Below are 15,764 nucleotides of genomic sequence, written 5' to 3' on the forward strand. Positions count from 1 at the left end.
TCGGCCAACAGGCAACACTGAACTCAGATAAGAATGTAATAACAGTTTAGGGACTGGACTAACACTTACCAGTAATCCCTGTAATACATAGTCACATACCGTAGGAGGACCATACTATAAACATTCAGCAGCCAAGGGAGGAAAGCTGGATTCATCTGACTGTCCTAAAGAAAAGGAAATTATCAGGTAAGTAGTAATTTCTTATTTATTAACTTTCAGTCAGATAAATCCAGAACAAAGTGGGATGTACCCAAGCTGCTCCCGAATAGGGAGGGAGGCTGCCCATGGTCCTGTCAAAACCGCATGTGCAAAGGATACGTCCTGCCAGGCCTGCAAATCCAGACGATAATACCTGGAAAAGGTGTGTAAGGAGGACCACGTTGCAGCTCAGCAAATGTCAATGGGAGACAACAATCTAACTTCTGCCCATGACACTGCCTGAGCCTGGTAGAATGAGCCCTTCCCAGCATCCACGTATGCAGCCGTGACTACTTCCTTAATCCAGTGGGCTACTGTAATCCATGAGGCCAGTTCTCCTTGTTTAGAACCGCCGTGAAGAACAAACAGGCTATATGTCTTCCGTAAAGTCTCAGTAACCTTCAGATATCGGATGATATGCTTCTTGACACTGAATGTAGAGGAGTATTGTTACAACGATACTCCTCTACATCTCTCTCTTTGTCCAGAGACAGCAGGGAGATGGACTGATTCAAGTGAAATTCAGTGACCACTTTTGGTAAAAAAGAAGGAACAGTACACAGCTGTATCATGCCTCTGGAATCACCCAGAGGAAAGGCTTCTGGCAAGACAAGGCCTGCAGCTCGGAAACTCTCCACACAGAACAAATTGCCTCAAGAAACACCATTTTCAAGGTCAGTAATTGCAAGGACAGGCTACACATCAGCCTAAACATAGGACCTGCTAAGAAATCCAAGACTAAATTAGGACCTCATAAGGGTACTGGAAACCACAAGGGAGGATGAAGATGTTTCACTGTTTTCAGGAAATGGCCACATCAGGATGAGCCGACAAGTAATCACCAGTCACCTGGTCCCTGAAATACGTGAGAGCTGCTACTTGTACCTTTAAGGAATTAAGGGCCAAACCTTTATTCAAGCCATCATGCAAAAATTCCAAAATGAGCGGGATCTTGGCCGAATAAGGAAGAGAAACTCGATCCTCACATCAGGCCTCAAATATTTGCCAAACTCACACACAGGCCAAGGAAGTGGAGAACTTTCTAACCCTAAGCAAAGTGGAAATCACTGCCACTGAGTATTCATGTTTTAGCAATCGAGCTTCTCAACGGTCATACCATAAGACAAAACCAAGTTGAATCTTTGTGAAGAACTGGATCCTGACTTAGCAGATTCATGTGTACTGGAAGTCGAAGGGGAGAGTCCCCCAGAAGCTGCCGCAAATCCACAAACCATGGCCTCCTGGGCCAATCCAGAGCAACCAAGAGCACCATCCCTCTGTGGCGCTCAATCCTTCGGATCAATCTGCCCAACATGAGCCATGGAGGAAAGGCATACAGCAACTTGTCTTCCAGCCACTCCTGCACTAGGGCATCAATCCCCAATGACTTCGGATCTCTCCTGTGACTGAAGAATCATGGAACTTTCACACTGCGAGAAGTCACCAGGAGGTCTAGGAATGGAGGACCCCAGTGATCCAGAATTAGCTGAAATGCCTCATCTGACAAGGCCCATTCTCCTGGGTCCAGACTCTCCCTGCTGAGAAAGTCTGCTCTTACATTATCTTTTCCTGCTATGTGTGAGGCTGAGATTATCTGGAGATGCACTTCTGCCCATTCCACATGGTGATCTATTTCCTGTGACACTTGCTGACTCTTGGTTCCTCCCTGCTGATTGATGTAAGCCACAGTGGTTGCATTGTCCGACATTATCTGGACCAATCGATCTTGCAGTCTATCGCTGAACTGCAAACATGCCAACCGGACCACCCTAGCTTCCGGACGATTGATGTTCCAGAGAGACTCCTCCGTATTCCAGCACCCTTGTGCCGTCAACTCCTGACAATGAGCTCCCCAACCAAGGAGGCTCACATCTGTTGTCAGTACTAGCCAGTCCAGTGGCGCTAGGGAAACTCCCTTCCTTAGATGATCCGCCTGCAGCCACCACTGCAATTGGGAGGAGACTTCCATCGGCAGGAAGAGCCAAATCGAATAGTTCTAAGACTGTGGGTTCCGCCATGACAGCAGGGAATGCTGAAGAGGATGCAAATGCATCCTCGCCCACAGGATCACTTTCAGGGGTGCCGCCATTAAGCCAAGTACTTGCAGTTAGGACCATGCGGTCAGGCGCAGAGTGTTCAATAACAGACGGAACTGTGTCATCAACTTCTGAATGTGCACTTCCGGCAGGAAAACATTGCCCTGCCCCATGTCGAACCAAACCCCAAGGTATTCCAATGACAGAGCAGGCTGTACACTGCTCTTGGTCAATTTCACCATCCAGCCAAGCTCCTGCAACAGGGAGATCAACTTTAGGGTCACTCTGCAGCTTTATTCCAGCGACTTGGTTTGAATCAGCCAGTCGTCCAAATACAGGTGTACAAGGATCCCATGTATTCTCAATTCTTCCGCTACTACCACCATTACCTTGGAAAGGTTCTTGAGGTGGTGGCCAGACCAAAGGGCAGGTCCCAAAACTGATAATAACATCCCAGAACTATGAACCGAAGAAAGTGTTGATGCTCTAGTTGAATGGGAATATGAAGGTGTGCCTCAGACAGATCCAAGGAGGTCAGAAACTCCCCCAACTGCACGGGCCATTATTACCGAGTGCAATGTTTCCATGCAAAAATGTGTCACCTGCAGATGATGGTTGACAACTTTGAGATCCAGGATGAGATGAAAGGAGCCCTCCTTCTTGAGCACAATGAAATAAATGGAATAATGACCTGAATTTTCTTGAGACTTGGGGACAGGAACCACAGCCCTCAGACTGAGGAGCCTTGCCTGCTTCTTCTTTGGTGAGTGGCAGGGAGACTCAATGAACACATCCCGAGGAACACTGTGAAACACCAGCGCATATCCTTTTTGTATCTCCTCCAGGACCCATTGATCCAATGTGATCTGATAAAAGAGAGAGAGAGAGGCATCCCCCTATCTCCTGTTCCTGGGGGTGGGCCAGCAAACCTTGATTGGGAGGGTCAGGAGGTTTCACTACCTCAACCCGAACCCCTTCTTGGCTGTCAGGGATGAAAATACTGAGACCTACCAAAAGGTAGAATTCTCTGAAGGATCGTTCCTCTATAGGGATGAAAATGCCTGGATCCTCTAGTATGGTTTCTCATATTAAAAGAGTGTGGCATCTACTTCTTATCCTCTGGCAAACAAGGAACCGGGGATAACTTACTGGCCAATGTTTCCAACTCGCTTCCAAATAAAAGCGAGCCTTTAAAGGGCAATTTGTTAAGGGTAGCCTTGGAGGTTGCATCAGTTGACCAATTTCTCAGTCATAACTGATGCCTGGCCACTACAATGGAAGCCACTCCTCTGGCTGAAAAGCGGACCAAATCACAGCCCTTATCTTCCAAAAACACAGCAGCTGACTCCATAACTGCCCTGGAGTTCACCCCGGAGTCATCGACCCCCTAGGAGAGAAATAAACAAGACTGAGCCACCAGGGAAGCGATCTGCAAGGTCACTGTCACTGCATCAAATGCTTGTTTATAGATAGTTTCAATCCTTCTAGCATGGGCATCCTTCATGGCAGCTCCTCCTTCCACAGGAATAGTGGTCCATTTGGAGACCGCACACACAAGCACATCGACGTTTGGAAAACGCAATCACTCTCTTGCCACTGGATCCAAAGGGTACAGTCCTTCCAAAATCCAACCCCCTTTGAAATTAGCCTCTAGGACACCCCACTCAACATCAATTAATTTTTGCATGGCTTCCATCACGGATAAAAAATAAACAAGAGGCCTTACGCAAGAAACCAAAATGGGATATTTCTTTGGCCCAGTCATAGTGTCTGCTCCAGGAACTCTGAGCATTTTCAAGGTCTGGGAAATCAGAGCTGTCAGCTCATCTTTATAAAAGAACCATAGCATAGTTCTATACGGTTCTAATCCTGGAGGAATTTCACCATCCTCAAGGGAGTCCGGATCAGCGTCATCATCCGTGCCATCCGGACCTTCATTGAGAAGTCCCGCTGTGGCACTAGCAGTACTCCAGCACTTAATAGCAGGTCCCGGCACTGAGAGTATTAGAGGTGGATGAAGATTGCGCCTGGAGAAAGGATTGCAAACCCTGGAAAAACTCTACCCACGAAAAGGTAGAAGCATCCAATCCAGGAGGTACTTGAGGCATACAGACTGAGCTTCCATCCCCTGCTGAGGAATCAGTTGCCCCACCTGGGTCGTCCATTCCTAAGCCTAGATCCAGCTGGAAAGAACCAGCCTTAGAGAAATCAGAAGGCAGCAATTCTCCCTGAGCCTCCAAACAGCGCTGGCATAAGTTAGCGGGCACTCCTGGCTGATGCCCGAATATGACAGGCAGTGCAAAGATAACGGTGCTTACATTTCTTACGCTTAGGCGCCATTATGGGTGACAGAGTGTTTAAGCGATGGCTGGAGGCATGCATCTAACCGGTTTTTTTTTTGGTATGTCCAAAAATACTAGGCATCCAAAAATTAGGAGACCAACACTTAGCATCTCACACCTAGGCGCCCAAAACTTAGGGATCCCAAAACTAAGCGGCGTAAAAAACAATTTGAGTGCACAATGTAACTTGGGCTCACAGGTAAGCATGTGGCCACTTAAGGTGCTGCTTAACTTAGACGCACGGAATACAAGGCCCAACTAAGCGTCCAAAAACTGGACGCACAACCTGGATGCACTACTAGATGCATATGCCGAACCAACAATCCTATAGAGGGCAGCCTAAGAAAAGCGCACAAAATGCCTTTGCGCAGCGAAAAAGCCTCCGAGCGGGGCTTAGCCTACAGAGGCTGCTCAACCCACCAGGCTGCCCACATCCTTTGAACTCCCACAGAGTGGGACTGTCGGGATAGTGCACCAAGCACGGAGACCGGGAAAAAAGGAGTAAGCCCTACATTACAAAAGTCTCCTTTTACGTCTCTGAAAATATATTTTTATTTCTTTTTTTTAATTTTAAAACTTACCTGAGCTCAGCCTTACCTGGCTGACTACAGAGCTGGTCTCCACCTGTGGGAGGGGAGAGGGCATATGCGGTCACCGCCGTGCTCAGCTTCCTGCACACGCTGCCTTTCAGCCGCACAAGCAGCTAAGTCCACGCCGGCTGAAAAACCAGCTACCGGACCAAGGCACTCATTTGAGCGACCACGGAAATCGCCTCAGGAATTCTCAGCTGGGGAAAGGACCTTTTGGTATCACCGCAGGAGAGCAGGGCAATGTAATATCCTTAATTCTCCTTTTACAAAATGAAGCAATTACTAATAGAGAGATGCACGTCCACCATCTGCTGGAGACAGAGAATACTAGCAGGCTGATATCGTTGAAGGGGTATATATACTGTGACGTCAGTTTGCTCCGACTCCATCTACTGGTACAGGTGCATAACCCAGATGTTCTGGATTCATCTGACTGGATGTTAAGAAAGATGTGATCTTTCTTTCTTCATACTCACACTAAACTATCTAAACAAAATTATTTTATCTTTAGACTTCCTGCAGGTATTTCAGATATGTATTTTTGTGCAGTAGAGAGGATGACCAGCTTCTAGGGCAATTACATTTATTCAAACAACATGCACTGGAAGAGTAATCTGTTGAAAACACAGTTCAGTCAGCGGCCCCAGATTTACAAGGAAAATATCCGGCCCACAACAGAGTAGCAGCATTAGTGTGAAAACATGCAAGTCAGATCCACTATAATGCAATATGAACAACAGAATCTGGAAACAGCTTGCGGTAAAAAATCTCACACAATTTAAGTAATGTCAGAAATTTCTGTGTAGCTTTGTACTTACAAGCCTCCTTCCAGGAAGTTGCAAACATTCTCATCACGTTTCGATACTAAATGGAAAGTTTCTCTTATAATCTGCTGTTGTGTATCTTCATTCTGTGTGAAAAAATAAATGTTTTACTATCAAAACATTAGTAATTATTTATAAAGTACAGTTACCCAAAGCACTCCAAGGAACAATGGATTCAAAGGTTTTCTGGTTGCAATCTATTTGTATGCTCCAGGGAAAATGCCAAACAAAATGGTATAAACTGTGCTGAAATTCTCTCATGACACAAAGATTAGCATCTGTATGCTAGAGCAGCGGTTCTCAACCGGTGCGTCGCGACACACCAGTGTGTCGCCAAGCACCGGCAGGTGTGTCGCGTGGCTCCCGGTCCCTCCCGCTGCTCTTTCTTCCCTGCTGCCGTTGCCGCCGGGCTATCAGCACGTTCAAGCCCAGCGGGAACGGCAGCGGTGCAAAAAACAACTGTAGCATCCGCAGCTGGCATTTTCTTCTTCCCGCGCCTGCATTCCACCCCCCGACCCGGAACAGGAAGTGATACGCGGTGCGCGGGAAGAAGAAAGGCCGTGCCGCGGGAATTCTTCCTTCTTGGCCGCCGGCGGCCGAAGAGTGAAGAGGACTGTGCGCCGCCGCCGGCGGCCGAAGAGTGGAGAGGCCCGTGCGCTGCCGCCGAAGAATGGAGAGACCCGTGCACCGCCGGCGGGACTGAAGTCAAGAACGAAGAGACCTGTGCGCCGCTGCTGGAGGCTAAGCCGGAGGGACTGAAGAGCGGAGATTCCCTGCGCACCCCCGGAAGTCAGGTCAGCGGCAGCTGATAAGCGGAGGCCAGGCTTATTGGGGAAAACAATGAGAAGAAACTCCGTGTGTGGTAGAATGTGTGCCTGGGTGCAACTTTGTGTGTGTGTGGTAGAATGGGGGTGTGTGTGTGTGGTAGAATGGGGGTGTGAGTGCAGCTTTGTGTGTGTGTGTGGTAGAATGGGAGTGTGAGTGCAGCTTTGTGTGTGTGTGTGGTAGAATGGGGGTGTGAGTGCAGCTTTGTGTGTGTGTGTGTGGTAGAATGGGTGCCTGAGTGGCAGCTTTGTGTGTGTGTATGGTAGAATGGGTGCCTGGGTGCATGAGTGAGAGCTTGTGTGTGTGTGGTACAATGGGTGCATGAGTGGCAGCTTTGTGGGTTGTGGTAGAATGGGTGCCAGGGTGCGTGAGTGGCAGTGCTTTGTGGGTTGTGGTAGAATGGGTGCCAGGGTGCATGAGTGGCAGCTTTTTGTGTGTGTGGTAGAATGGGTGCCTGGGTGCGTGAGTGGCAGTTTTTTGTGTGTGAGGTAGAATTGGTGCCTGGGTGCGTGAGTGGCAGCTTTGTGGGTTGTGGTAGAATGGGAGCAAGAACATTTGTATGTGATTGAGAGAGAGACTGGTCAGAGGTGATGTGTTTCTATGAGAGAGAGACAGACTGGTCAGGAAGATGACTGGTGTGTGTGTGTGTGAGAGAGAGAGAGACAGACTGGTCAGTGAGGTGACTGGTGTGAGTGTGAGGAAGAGATACTAGTTAGGGAGATACTGGTCTGTGTGAGACAGAGACTGGTTGTGACTGGTTGTGGGCCCTAAGGAAGAGGACTGTGAGGACAGAGCTTCAGCAGCCACTGCTGCTTCTGGTGAGTGCTATTGGTCTGCAAGGGAAAGGAGTAGGAGAGTTGCTGGAGAGGGTAAGTAAAGGCGGCTTTTTAAGTTTATTTTTCTTGATTGACTGCCATTTTAATTATTGGGTATTATGTGATGTGTCTGCTGTTTTGAAATATTTTATTGATATTTGGACAATTTTTAATAATTTTTATGAGTTTTTAATTGTTGGATGTTATTCTGTTCATCAGTTGTTTTGTAACATTTATTAGTATAGTTTTACAATTATTTCTAAGTAGGTATCTATCTATAGCAGCTTGGCTTACTCTGTTTTCCTAATAGGAGGTGTATTAGTGTTTAGGGCCTGGTTAAATATTTGTAGTGGTAAATTACTGTCTTTTCATAAGGAGGGGTATTGTGCCTGCCAGTAAAGAGAGTTTGTTTTGCTTTTACTGAGATGTCATCAGAACCAGAATATATTTTTTTGTATGGCGAGTTGTACAGGGTAATGCCCTAGATCTGCTTTGCACCCATTTTTGGGGGTGGAGGGGATTCCTGAGGATGCAGAATGTATATATACATTTTGCCCCTTGACGGTCACATGTTCAGTGTGTCACGCATATGAGAACCATCTGTCAGGTGTGTCCCGGCCGAAAAAAGGTTGAGAACCACTGTGCTAGAGAACAGTCCCAAAGCACCCTTAATGTCCACAGATTAGACTTTATACAAATAAAAACTAAAGCACAGGGATCGAAATACAAGTAAGTCTCAGAGAGTTAGAAGTAAATAAGTTCACCAAAGATTTAGGTTCCCCTTCTGGCAGATTCATCATGTTGGCCATATTATGATGTGATAAATCCTGTGTACAAAGGGACTTCATGCACATAAAAAGATAATTATAAAATAAAATGTGTGAGGAACAGGAAGTTTAATCACATGAATTCTCTGGTATGTGTGCAGCCTCTTTTTAATTATAATCTCACACCTCATCTTTTTCACAGCTGGAGATGTGCTATATGGGTCATCGCACTTTCTGGTACTTGAAAATTATTTTTGAGTTGGTTCCTAACAAAAAAAAACCCAACTTTCAGACTGGTAAAGCATACTTCTTTAAAATAATTCAGCACGCCCAGCTAAGGCTGATGTGTTAACTAAGGAGTTTTCTGTAGCAAGCAACAAAATGTGTAGGTTTTCTCTTCCATGTAAAGAAAAAGAACATTTGGTCTCTAATCAGAAAAACATATATCTGAGATTCTAGTGTTTTATGTAAAATTCTCTGAAAAAGTCTATATAAAAGGAACAGTGCTGCACCGAGATGCACACGTACCATGTAAGGATGAACAAAACATTTTTAAACAAACTGCAGAAAAAATATTAACTATGCTGAAAAATCCAAGATAGTGATGTTCACTCATGGAAGGAAACAACCTCTATTCTCCAAGCTTGTCACAAATCTTTCTCTCTTTATTTGGCAGCTAGGACAGAAATTATAACAGGGAAAAAAAATGTAGGTGGTAGAGATGTTAACAAGAGGTTTAATCCTGCTGCCTTGGACATGGTCCTAACATAATCATGGCCCCAATCTTACCTTTGCATTTATTCCCTGCCTTTTCAGTCCAAAAGGTTACCAAAAGCTGCTCACAAAGTCAATAAACAATTCATAAACAAATTCCAACATAAAATATTACATATATTCAATAAATAGCAAAATACAATATATTAAAAATAACACAGTCCTAAGCAATAAAAACAGGCCCTAGCATCCAGCTACTCCTCCCTCCCTACTTGTACGATAAATTATACGATTAACCCCCGCCCCTACGTGAAAAATGTTTTCAATGTCAGCTAAAAGGCCAAGAAGGATGGGTGCACAGGAGGAAACCCCTGAGTAGTTCCACATGAAGGATCATGGCATCATAGGCCAGGATAGGTTGATTGCAATTTAGCTGCAAGCCCAAATGAGCACCAACTTCAAGGCTCAAAAAAAAAAGAAAGAAAGAAAAATAATGAGCATTTCATGGTGAAAAATTTAGATTTTATTTCTTCTGGAGAATGGTCTATGTAAATAAAAATAACTAAAGCCTCATTCCCATATCAAATCTTATCATCCCAACTACCCTCCCCCACCATCTCACTTAGGAGGAGCAATGCGCATCAAGAAGGACCATTTCCATCACTTACACACTAGACTTGTGTATTCTTCACTGCGCTCCTAGCGTGGCAGGCTCTACACAACACAATATTAAGCAACCTTCCGCAGGGAGTAGAAAGAAAAGTAGAAAACACATGATCATCCAGATCCACAAACATGCACATGAAAAACTACCACTGGCTGCTAAACCAATTAGCAAGGATTGGATTATCCCTTTATCTGCCCTCCTTATATTGACAGCTCTTCTATTCAGCCAATAGCATCTGATGGACAATCAGCTGTGCACTGGAGTGAATGCAGAAAGGCCACTTTCACTAGATTACCTTCTGGGTTATGAACACACTCTGGGCCCTTGGCCAAAAACCAGGCCTGATGCCACGACCTGACCCAGAGGCCAGGTTCCAATGCCCGGGCCTCAGCCGAGGCCCAGATCCAGGTGCGACACTGCAACCTGACCCAGAGGTTTGGCCATGACGCTGGGGCCTTGGCCCAGATCCAGGCCCGAAGCTGCAACAACCGTACGGCCTTTAGGTTGGGTCATAGTGTCGGGTCTGGGTCCGGCTGAGGCCCTGGCTTTGGGACCCAGCCTCTGGATCAGGTCGCAGTATCAGCCTGAGACCCAGGACCATGGTGCAGGCTCTTGTTATTTTGCAGTTGAACTACTATTCTGCTTCATTTTTTTGAAGGGGTTAATAAACATGTGGATAAAGGTGAGCCGGTAGATGTAGTGTATTTGGATTTTCAGAAGGCATTTGGCAAAGACCCTCATGAGAGGCTTCTAAGAAAACTAAAAAATCATGGGATAGGAGACGATGTCCTTTCGTGGATTACAATCTGGTTAAAAGACAGGAAACAGACAGTAGGATTAAATGGTCAATTTTCTCAGTGGAAAAGGGTAAACAGTGGAGTGCCTCAGGGATCTGTACTTGGGCCGGTGCTTTTCAATATATTTATAAATGATCTGGAAAGGAATACGATGAGCGAGGTAATCAAATCTGCAGATGATACAAAATTATTCAGACTAGTTAAATCACAAATGGATTGTGATAAATTGCAGGAGGACCTTGCAAGACTGGAAGACTGGGCATCCAAATGGCAGATGAAATTTAATGTGGACAAGTGCAAGGTGTTGCATATAGGGAGCAATAACCCATGCTATAGTTACAAATGTTAGGTTCCATATTAGGAGCTATCACCCAGGAAAAAGTTCTAGGCATCATACATTGAAATCGTGTGTTGCGGCAGTCAAAAAAGCAAACAGAATGTTAGGAATTATTAGGAAGGGAATGGTGAATAAATAAATAAAATGTGAAACCGCACCTTGAGTACTGTGTACAATTCTGGTCACCGCATCTCAAAAAAGATATGGTTGCGCTGGAAAAGGTACAGAGAAGGGCAACCAAAATGATGAAGGGGATGGAACAGCTCCCCTATGAGGAAAGGCTGAAGAGGTTAGGACTGTTCAGCTTGAAGAAGAGACGGCTCAGGGGGGATATGATAGAGATCTTTAAAATCATGAGAGGTCTAGAATGAGTAGATGTGAATTGGTTATTTACACTTTTGAATAATATAAGTACTAGGGGACACTCCATGAAGTTAGTGTTGCGTTCGTGCCTATTCTCGCCCTCGCTCCGCCCTCTCTACCTTTGTGGTGACTCCCTTTGGCTCTGACGGACAGATGCTGCCGTGGCTTCTCTCTGCCTCTGTGTCCTGGAATCCCCGGGCTGGCTTGATGCTACGGATCCACCATGTTCCTGATGACGTAAAGGCGCGCGCCCACGTGCGCTACAGACTTGTGCGAACCTCTGGGACGTCCCCCCGTAGTGACGTCATCTGCTTCTAACATAAAAAGTTTTTGCTTGCAACTACGAATCGAGTTAGCAAGGAGGAATCTTTCTCTGCTGCTCTGCCTCTACAAACTTACCTAGGGGTACCCACTCCTTGGGGGCCCCGCTCTCTCTTCTTGATTTCAGATACAGGACGGAATCCAGTACTCGCTCCTCGAGGGCCTACGCTCCTAATCCCAAAGACTCCTTTCTGTCTAAGACGTTATCGCAGGTACGGAGATCGTGAGTTATTGCAGATAGGAACCGGTACTCGCTCCACGAGGGCCCATGTTCCTAAAACCCTTCACAGAAGATATCACATACCTATATCTATGGATTGCTATTACAGGTTGCAGATAGGAACCGGTACTCGCTCCACAAAGGCCTATGTTCCTCAACTCTCCTAAACTCTCTTCTATTCCAGAAGCCATCTCATACACAGTTATTGTGAGTTACTATTTCAGACTGTTTACAGGAACCAGAACTCGCCTGTGGCTCCTGTTCCTGAATACTGAAGACTTTCTGTTGCATAAGAGGACCTTACAGACATCTACCATTGTGAATGTATCATCCGCTACTGGTTTTGTATCCAGCATACCCTGTCTACTCACTACCTATAGTCTCTCCCTACAGCTAGGCAACTCAGAGAGCACTATTCCAGTATCTGAAGGACTTCAGCCCTGCCGAGCACATCAGCTCACTACTGCCACCTCTGGTGGTTCTACTTCCAGTCTAATAAAGAACTATCTGTGTTTGTCTCAATACTCCAGCCTAGCCAGTGGTTCCTCTCAGAATCTCCTCTTGGGGGCGCTGACATCTGCCATCGGCCCAGGGATTCACCATTTCTACTAAGTGTTCATTCCTTACACTAACAGAGCGGTATTATATCATCTACCACTCTGTGGGAGCCAACCCACATTAGTTCACTATTCTGCCTATGGAGTATCATCACTGTTACTCCTTCTTCAAGGGAACAGATCCATAACAGATTGCTACTTCAGTACAGAGATTATATTAAGTGCTAACTCCCTAGTGGATCTGTCTCAGATTGCTCAACTCCAAAGCAGAATTATAACAGAGTGCTAGCTCTTTCATTCTACAGGAACCAGTGCATACCAGGTTGCCAACTCTGCCCTCCTGGTGGGGTTAGCCATATCAGACTGCCAACTCATCCCCTCGGAGAAGCTGGTAACAGACTGCTAACTCCACCCTCCTGGCAAGTTGAGCCACAACAGTTGCTAACTCCTCCTCCCAGAGGAGCTGGAACCTAATAGATTGCTAACTCCGCCCTCCTGGCGGGGTGAGCAATAACAGTTAGCAAGTAGCACATTTAAAACTAATCAGAGAAAATTCTTTTTCACTCAAAGCACAATTAAGCTCTGGAATTTGTTGCCAGAAGATGTGGTTAGTGCAGGGGTCAGGAACCTTTTTGGCTGAGAGAGCCATAAACGCCACATATTTTAAAATGTAATTCCATGAGAGCCATACAATATGTTTAAAACTAAATACAAGTAAATATGTGCATTTTATGTAAGATCACACTTTTAATGTACAATAAGTCTCTGAAAATATTACACCAGGCCTTAAGACACCAATACATCTCCTATTAGGAAAACGGACCAAGTCAGGCTGCTATAGAGTCCTACACAGAAACAACACGCCAGCAGAAAACCTCACCTGAATCACGTGCTGTCCCTCACCTAACATAGAATAAAGAGACCAAAACGCATAACAAGAAGCATGCAGAAAAAACTGAATTGGAAACTGCAACAAGCCAGAGTCTCTGTATGCAGTGTAACAAAGGAAAAAAGAAACATCACCCATCCTTATAAAACAAATCAAGAAATATAAAATCATCAGCAGTAAAACTGTACTAACAAAAAGAACATATTTCGAAATAGCTGATGAGTGGAATATCCAATAATTAAAAACTCATATAAAACATTTCCAGATACCAACAAAATATTTCAAAATAGCAGACACAAAGATCCAGTAATGAAAAATAATAAGGATACAAAAATTTTTTTGCTCTGCATACCTGGGAACGTTTGATATCCAGGTGTCCTGAGATTGTTCTGAATTAGCAGGAGGGGGTGGTTTGCTTGGAACTTTCTCCTCTCTGTCACATACCAGCGCTCTCTCTCACACTGGCTCTCAATGACACACCTATACACACATGCTCTCAGTACTCACATATACAAATGTTTTTTCTCTCTCATATAGGCTCTTAATTACACATTTACACATATGCTGTCTATCTTTTTCACGTTTACACACACACACAGGCTTTCAATCACATAAATACATGCTGTCTTTTTCTCTCACACACAGACTCTCATTCACATGCTTACAAACATGTCCTCTCTTTCTCTCATTTACACACAGGCTCTCAATCACATACTCACATGCTCCCTCACCTAAATCAGCTCTCAATCACACACAGACACACATGGTCTCTCTCTCTCATTGAAACACAGGCTCTCAATCACATACTCCATCACCTAAACCAGCTGTCAATCAGACACACATGATATCTATCTTACTTGTACACACAGGCTCTTAATCATACATATACACATGATTTCTCTCACACACAAAGGATCTCAATCATACACACATACTCTTTCACACAAACAGGTTTTCAATCACAAACTTACACATACAGGTTCCCAATGGTAAACGTACATTCATGCTCTCTCTCTCACAGGCAGGCTCTCAATCACAGACATACTCTCTTTCACATGTACAGGCTCCCAATCATTCACATACATGCAATCTCTCACTCACACACACAGGATCTCAAACACACATGCTTGCTCGCTCATTCACTCTCTCTCTCTCCCACCCCCACCCGGGAACTCGCGGCAGCAGCAGCCTCCTCCCAACGCTAACCTCCTTCATTTTCAGCCCTCGCGGAGGCGAAGTCCCATCGGCCGCGGTTGAACCTCTTCGTTTTCCTCCGAGCCGCGCTGCAGTCTTCTTCCCGTCGGACATTAGCGTGGCCTCTTCTTCCCGCGCAGGCACCTGATGCTCACCACTTCCTCTTCCGGGCCGCGGGAAGAAGAGAGCGCACCGGCGTGCTCTCTTCTTCCCGCGGCCCGGTAGAGGAAGTGGTGAGCATCGGGTGCCTGCGCGGGAAGACTCCCGCGCAGGCACCCGATGACTCCAGCGCTGACACCCGATGACTCCCGCGCTGGCAGCCGGCTGACACCCGATGACTCCCGCGCAGGCACCCGATGACTCCCGCGCAGGCACCCGGCTGACTCCAGTCGTGCCGCTGACTCTCTCTTCTCCTCCCCCCCCCCCCCCCGCGGCCCGGAAAAGGAAGTGGTGAGCATCGGGTGCCTGCGCGGAAGAAGAGACCACGCCCGCGCAGGCACCCGATGCTCACCACTTCCTTTTCCGGGCCGCGGGGGGGGGGGGAGAAGAGAGCACGCCGGTGCCGCTGACTCCAGCTGTCCTGCCGCGTTCCGCCTGGGCTGACAGCATTTTAAGCCCGGGCGGCGGAGGACCGGGGAGCAGCTGGGTCAGCGGGGAACCGCGAAGTGTGGCGACACTTGTCCGCGAGCCAGATGCAGCCCTCAAAAGAGCCATATCTGGCTCGCGAGCCATGGGTTCCCGACCCCTGGGTTAGTGCAATTAGTTCTTATGGCCTGGATTGGCCACTGTTGGAAACAGGATGCTGGGCTTGATGGACCCTTGGTCTGACCCAGTATGGCATGTTCTTATGTAGTGTAGCTGGGTTTAAAAAAGGTTTAGAAAGGTTCTTGGAGGAGAGGTCCATTGACTGCTATTAATTGGGTTGACTTGAGGAATGGCCACTGCTATTACTGGCATCAGTAGCATGGAATCTACTTATTGTTTGGGTACTTGCCAAGTACTTGTGACTTGGATTGGCCACTGTTGGAAACAGGATGCTGGGCTTGATGGACCCTTGCCGGAGGATTTTAAATGCCCTGCGCGCCTATTTTGCATAGGCCGCCGGCGCGCGCAGAGCCCCGGAATGCGCGTAAGTCCCGGGGCTTCCTGAAAGGGGCGTGTCGGGGGCATCGCCGAATGACGCGGCGTTTGGGGGGCGTGCCTGGGGACGTGGCGCCGCCCCGGGGGCATGGTCGAGCCCTCCAGACCAGCCCCCGGGTCGGATGATGGCGCGCCAGCAGTCTGCTGGCAAGCGTCGATTTACGTCTG

General features: G+C 46.7%; 1 protein-coding gene across 4 annotated transcripts in view; it reads right to left on the reverse strand.

Moving 5' to 3' along the window:
- Positions 1-15,764, reverse strand: part of AP3S1 (adaptor related protein complex 3 subunit sigma 1) — a 234,635-nt gene that overhangs the window by 146,083 nt on the left and 72,788 nt on the right. For all 4 annotated transcript variants that reach the window (XM_029571241.1, XM_029571216.1, XM_029571224.1 and 1 more), the window contains exon 2: positions 5,985-6,076. In XM_029571241.1, coding sequence (XP_029427101.1) covers positions 5,985-6,076 — 92 coding nt within the window. The remainder of the gene's footprint in view (positions 1-5,984; positions 6,077-15,764) is intronic.

Source organism: Rhinatrema bivittatum, chromosome 1, assembly GCF_901001135.1.
Source record: "Rhinatrema bivittatum chromosome 1, aRhiBiv1.1, whole genome shotgun sequence".
NCBI classification, from domain to species: domain Eukaryota; kingdom Metazoa; phylum Chordata; class Amphibia; order Gymnophiona; family Rhinatrematidae; genus Rhinatrema; species Rhinatrema bivittatum.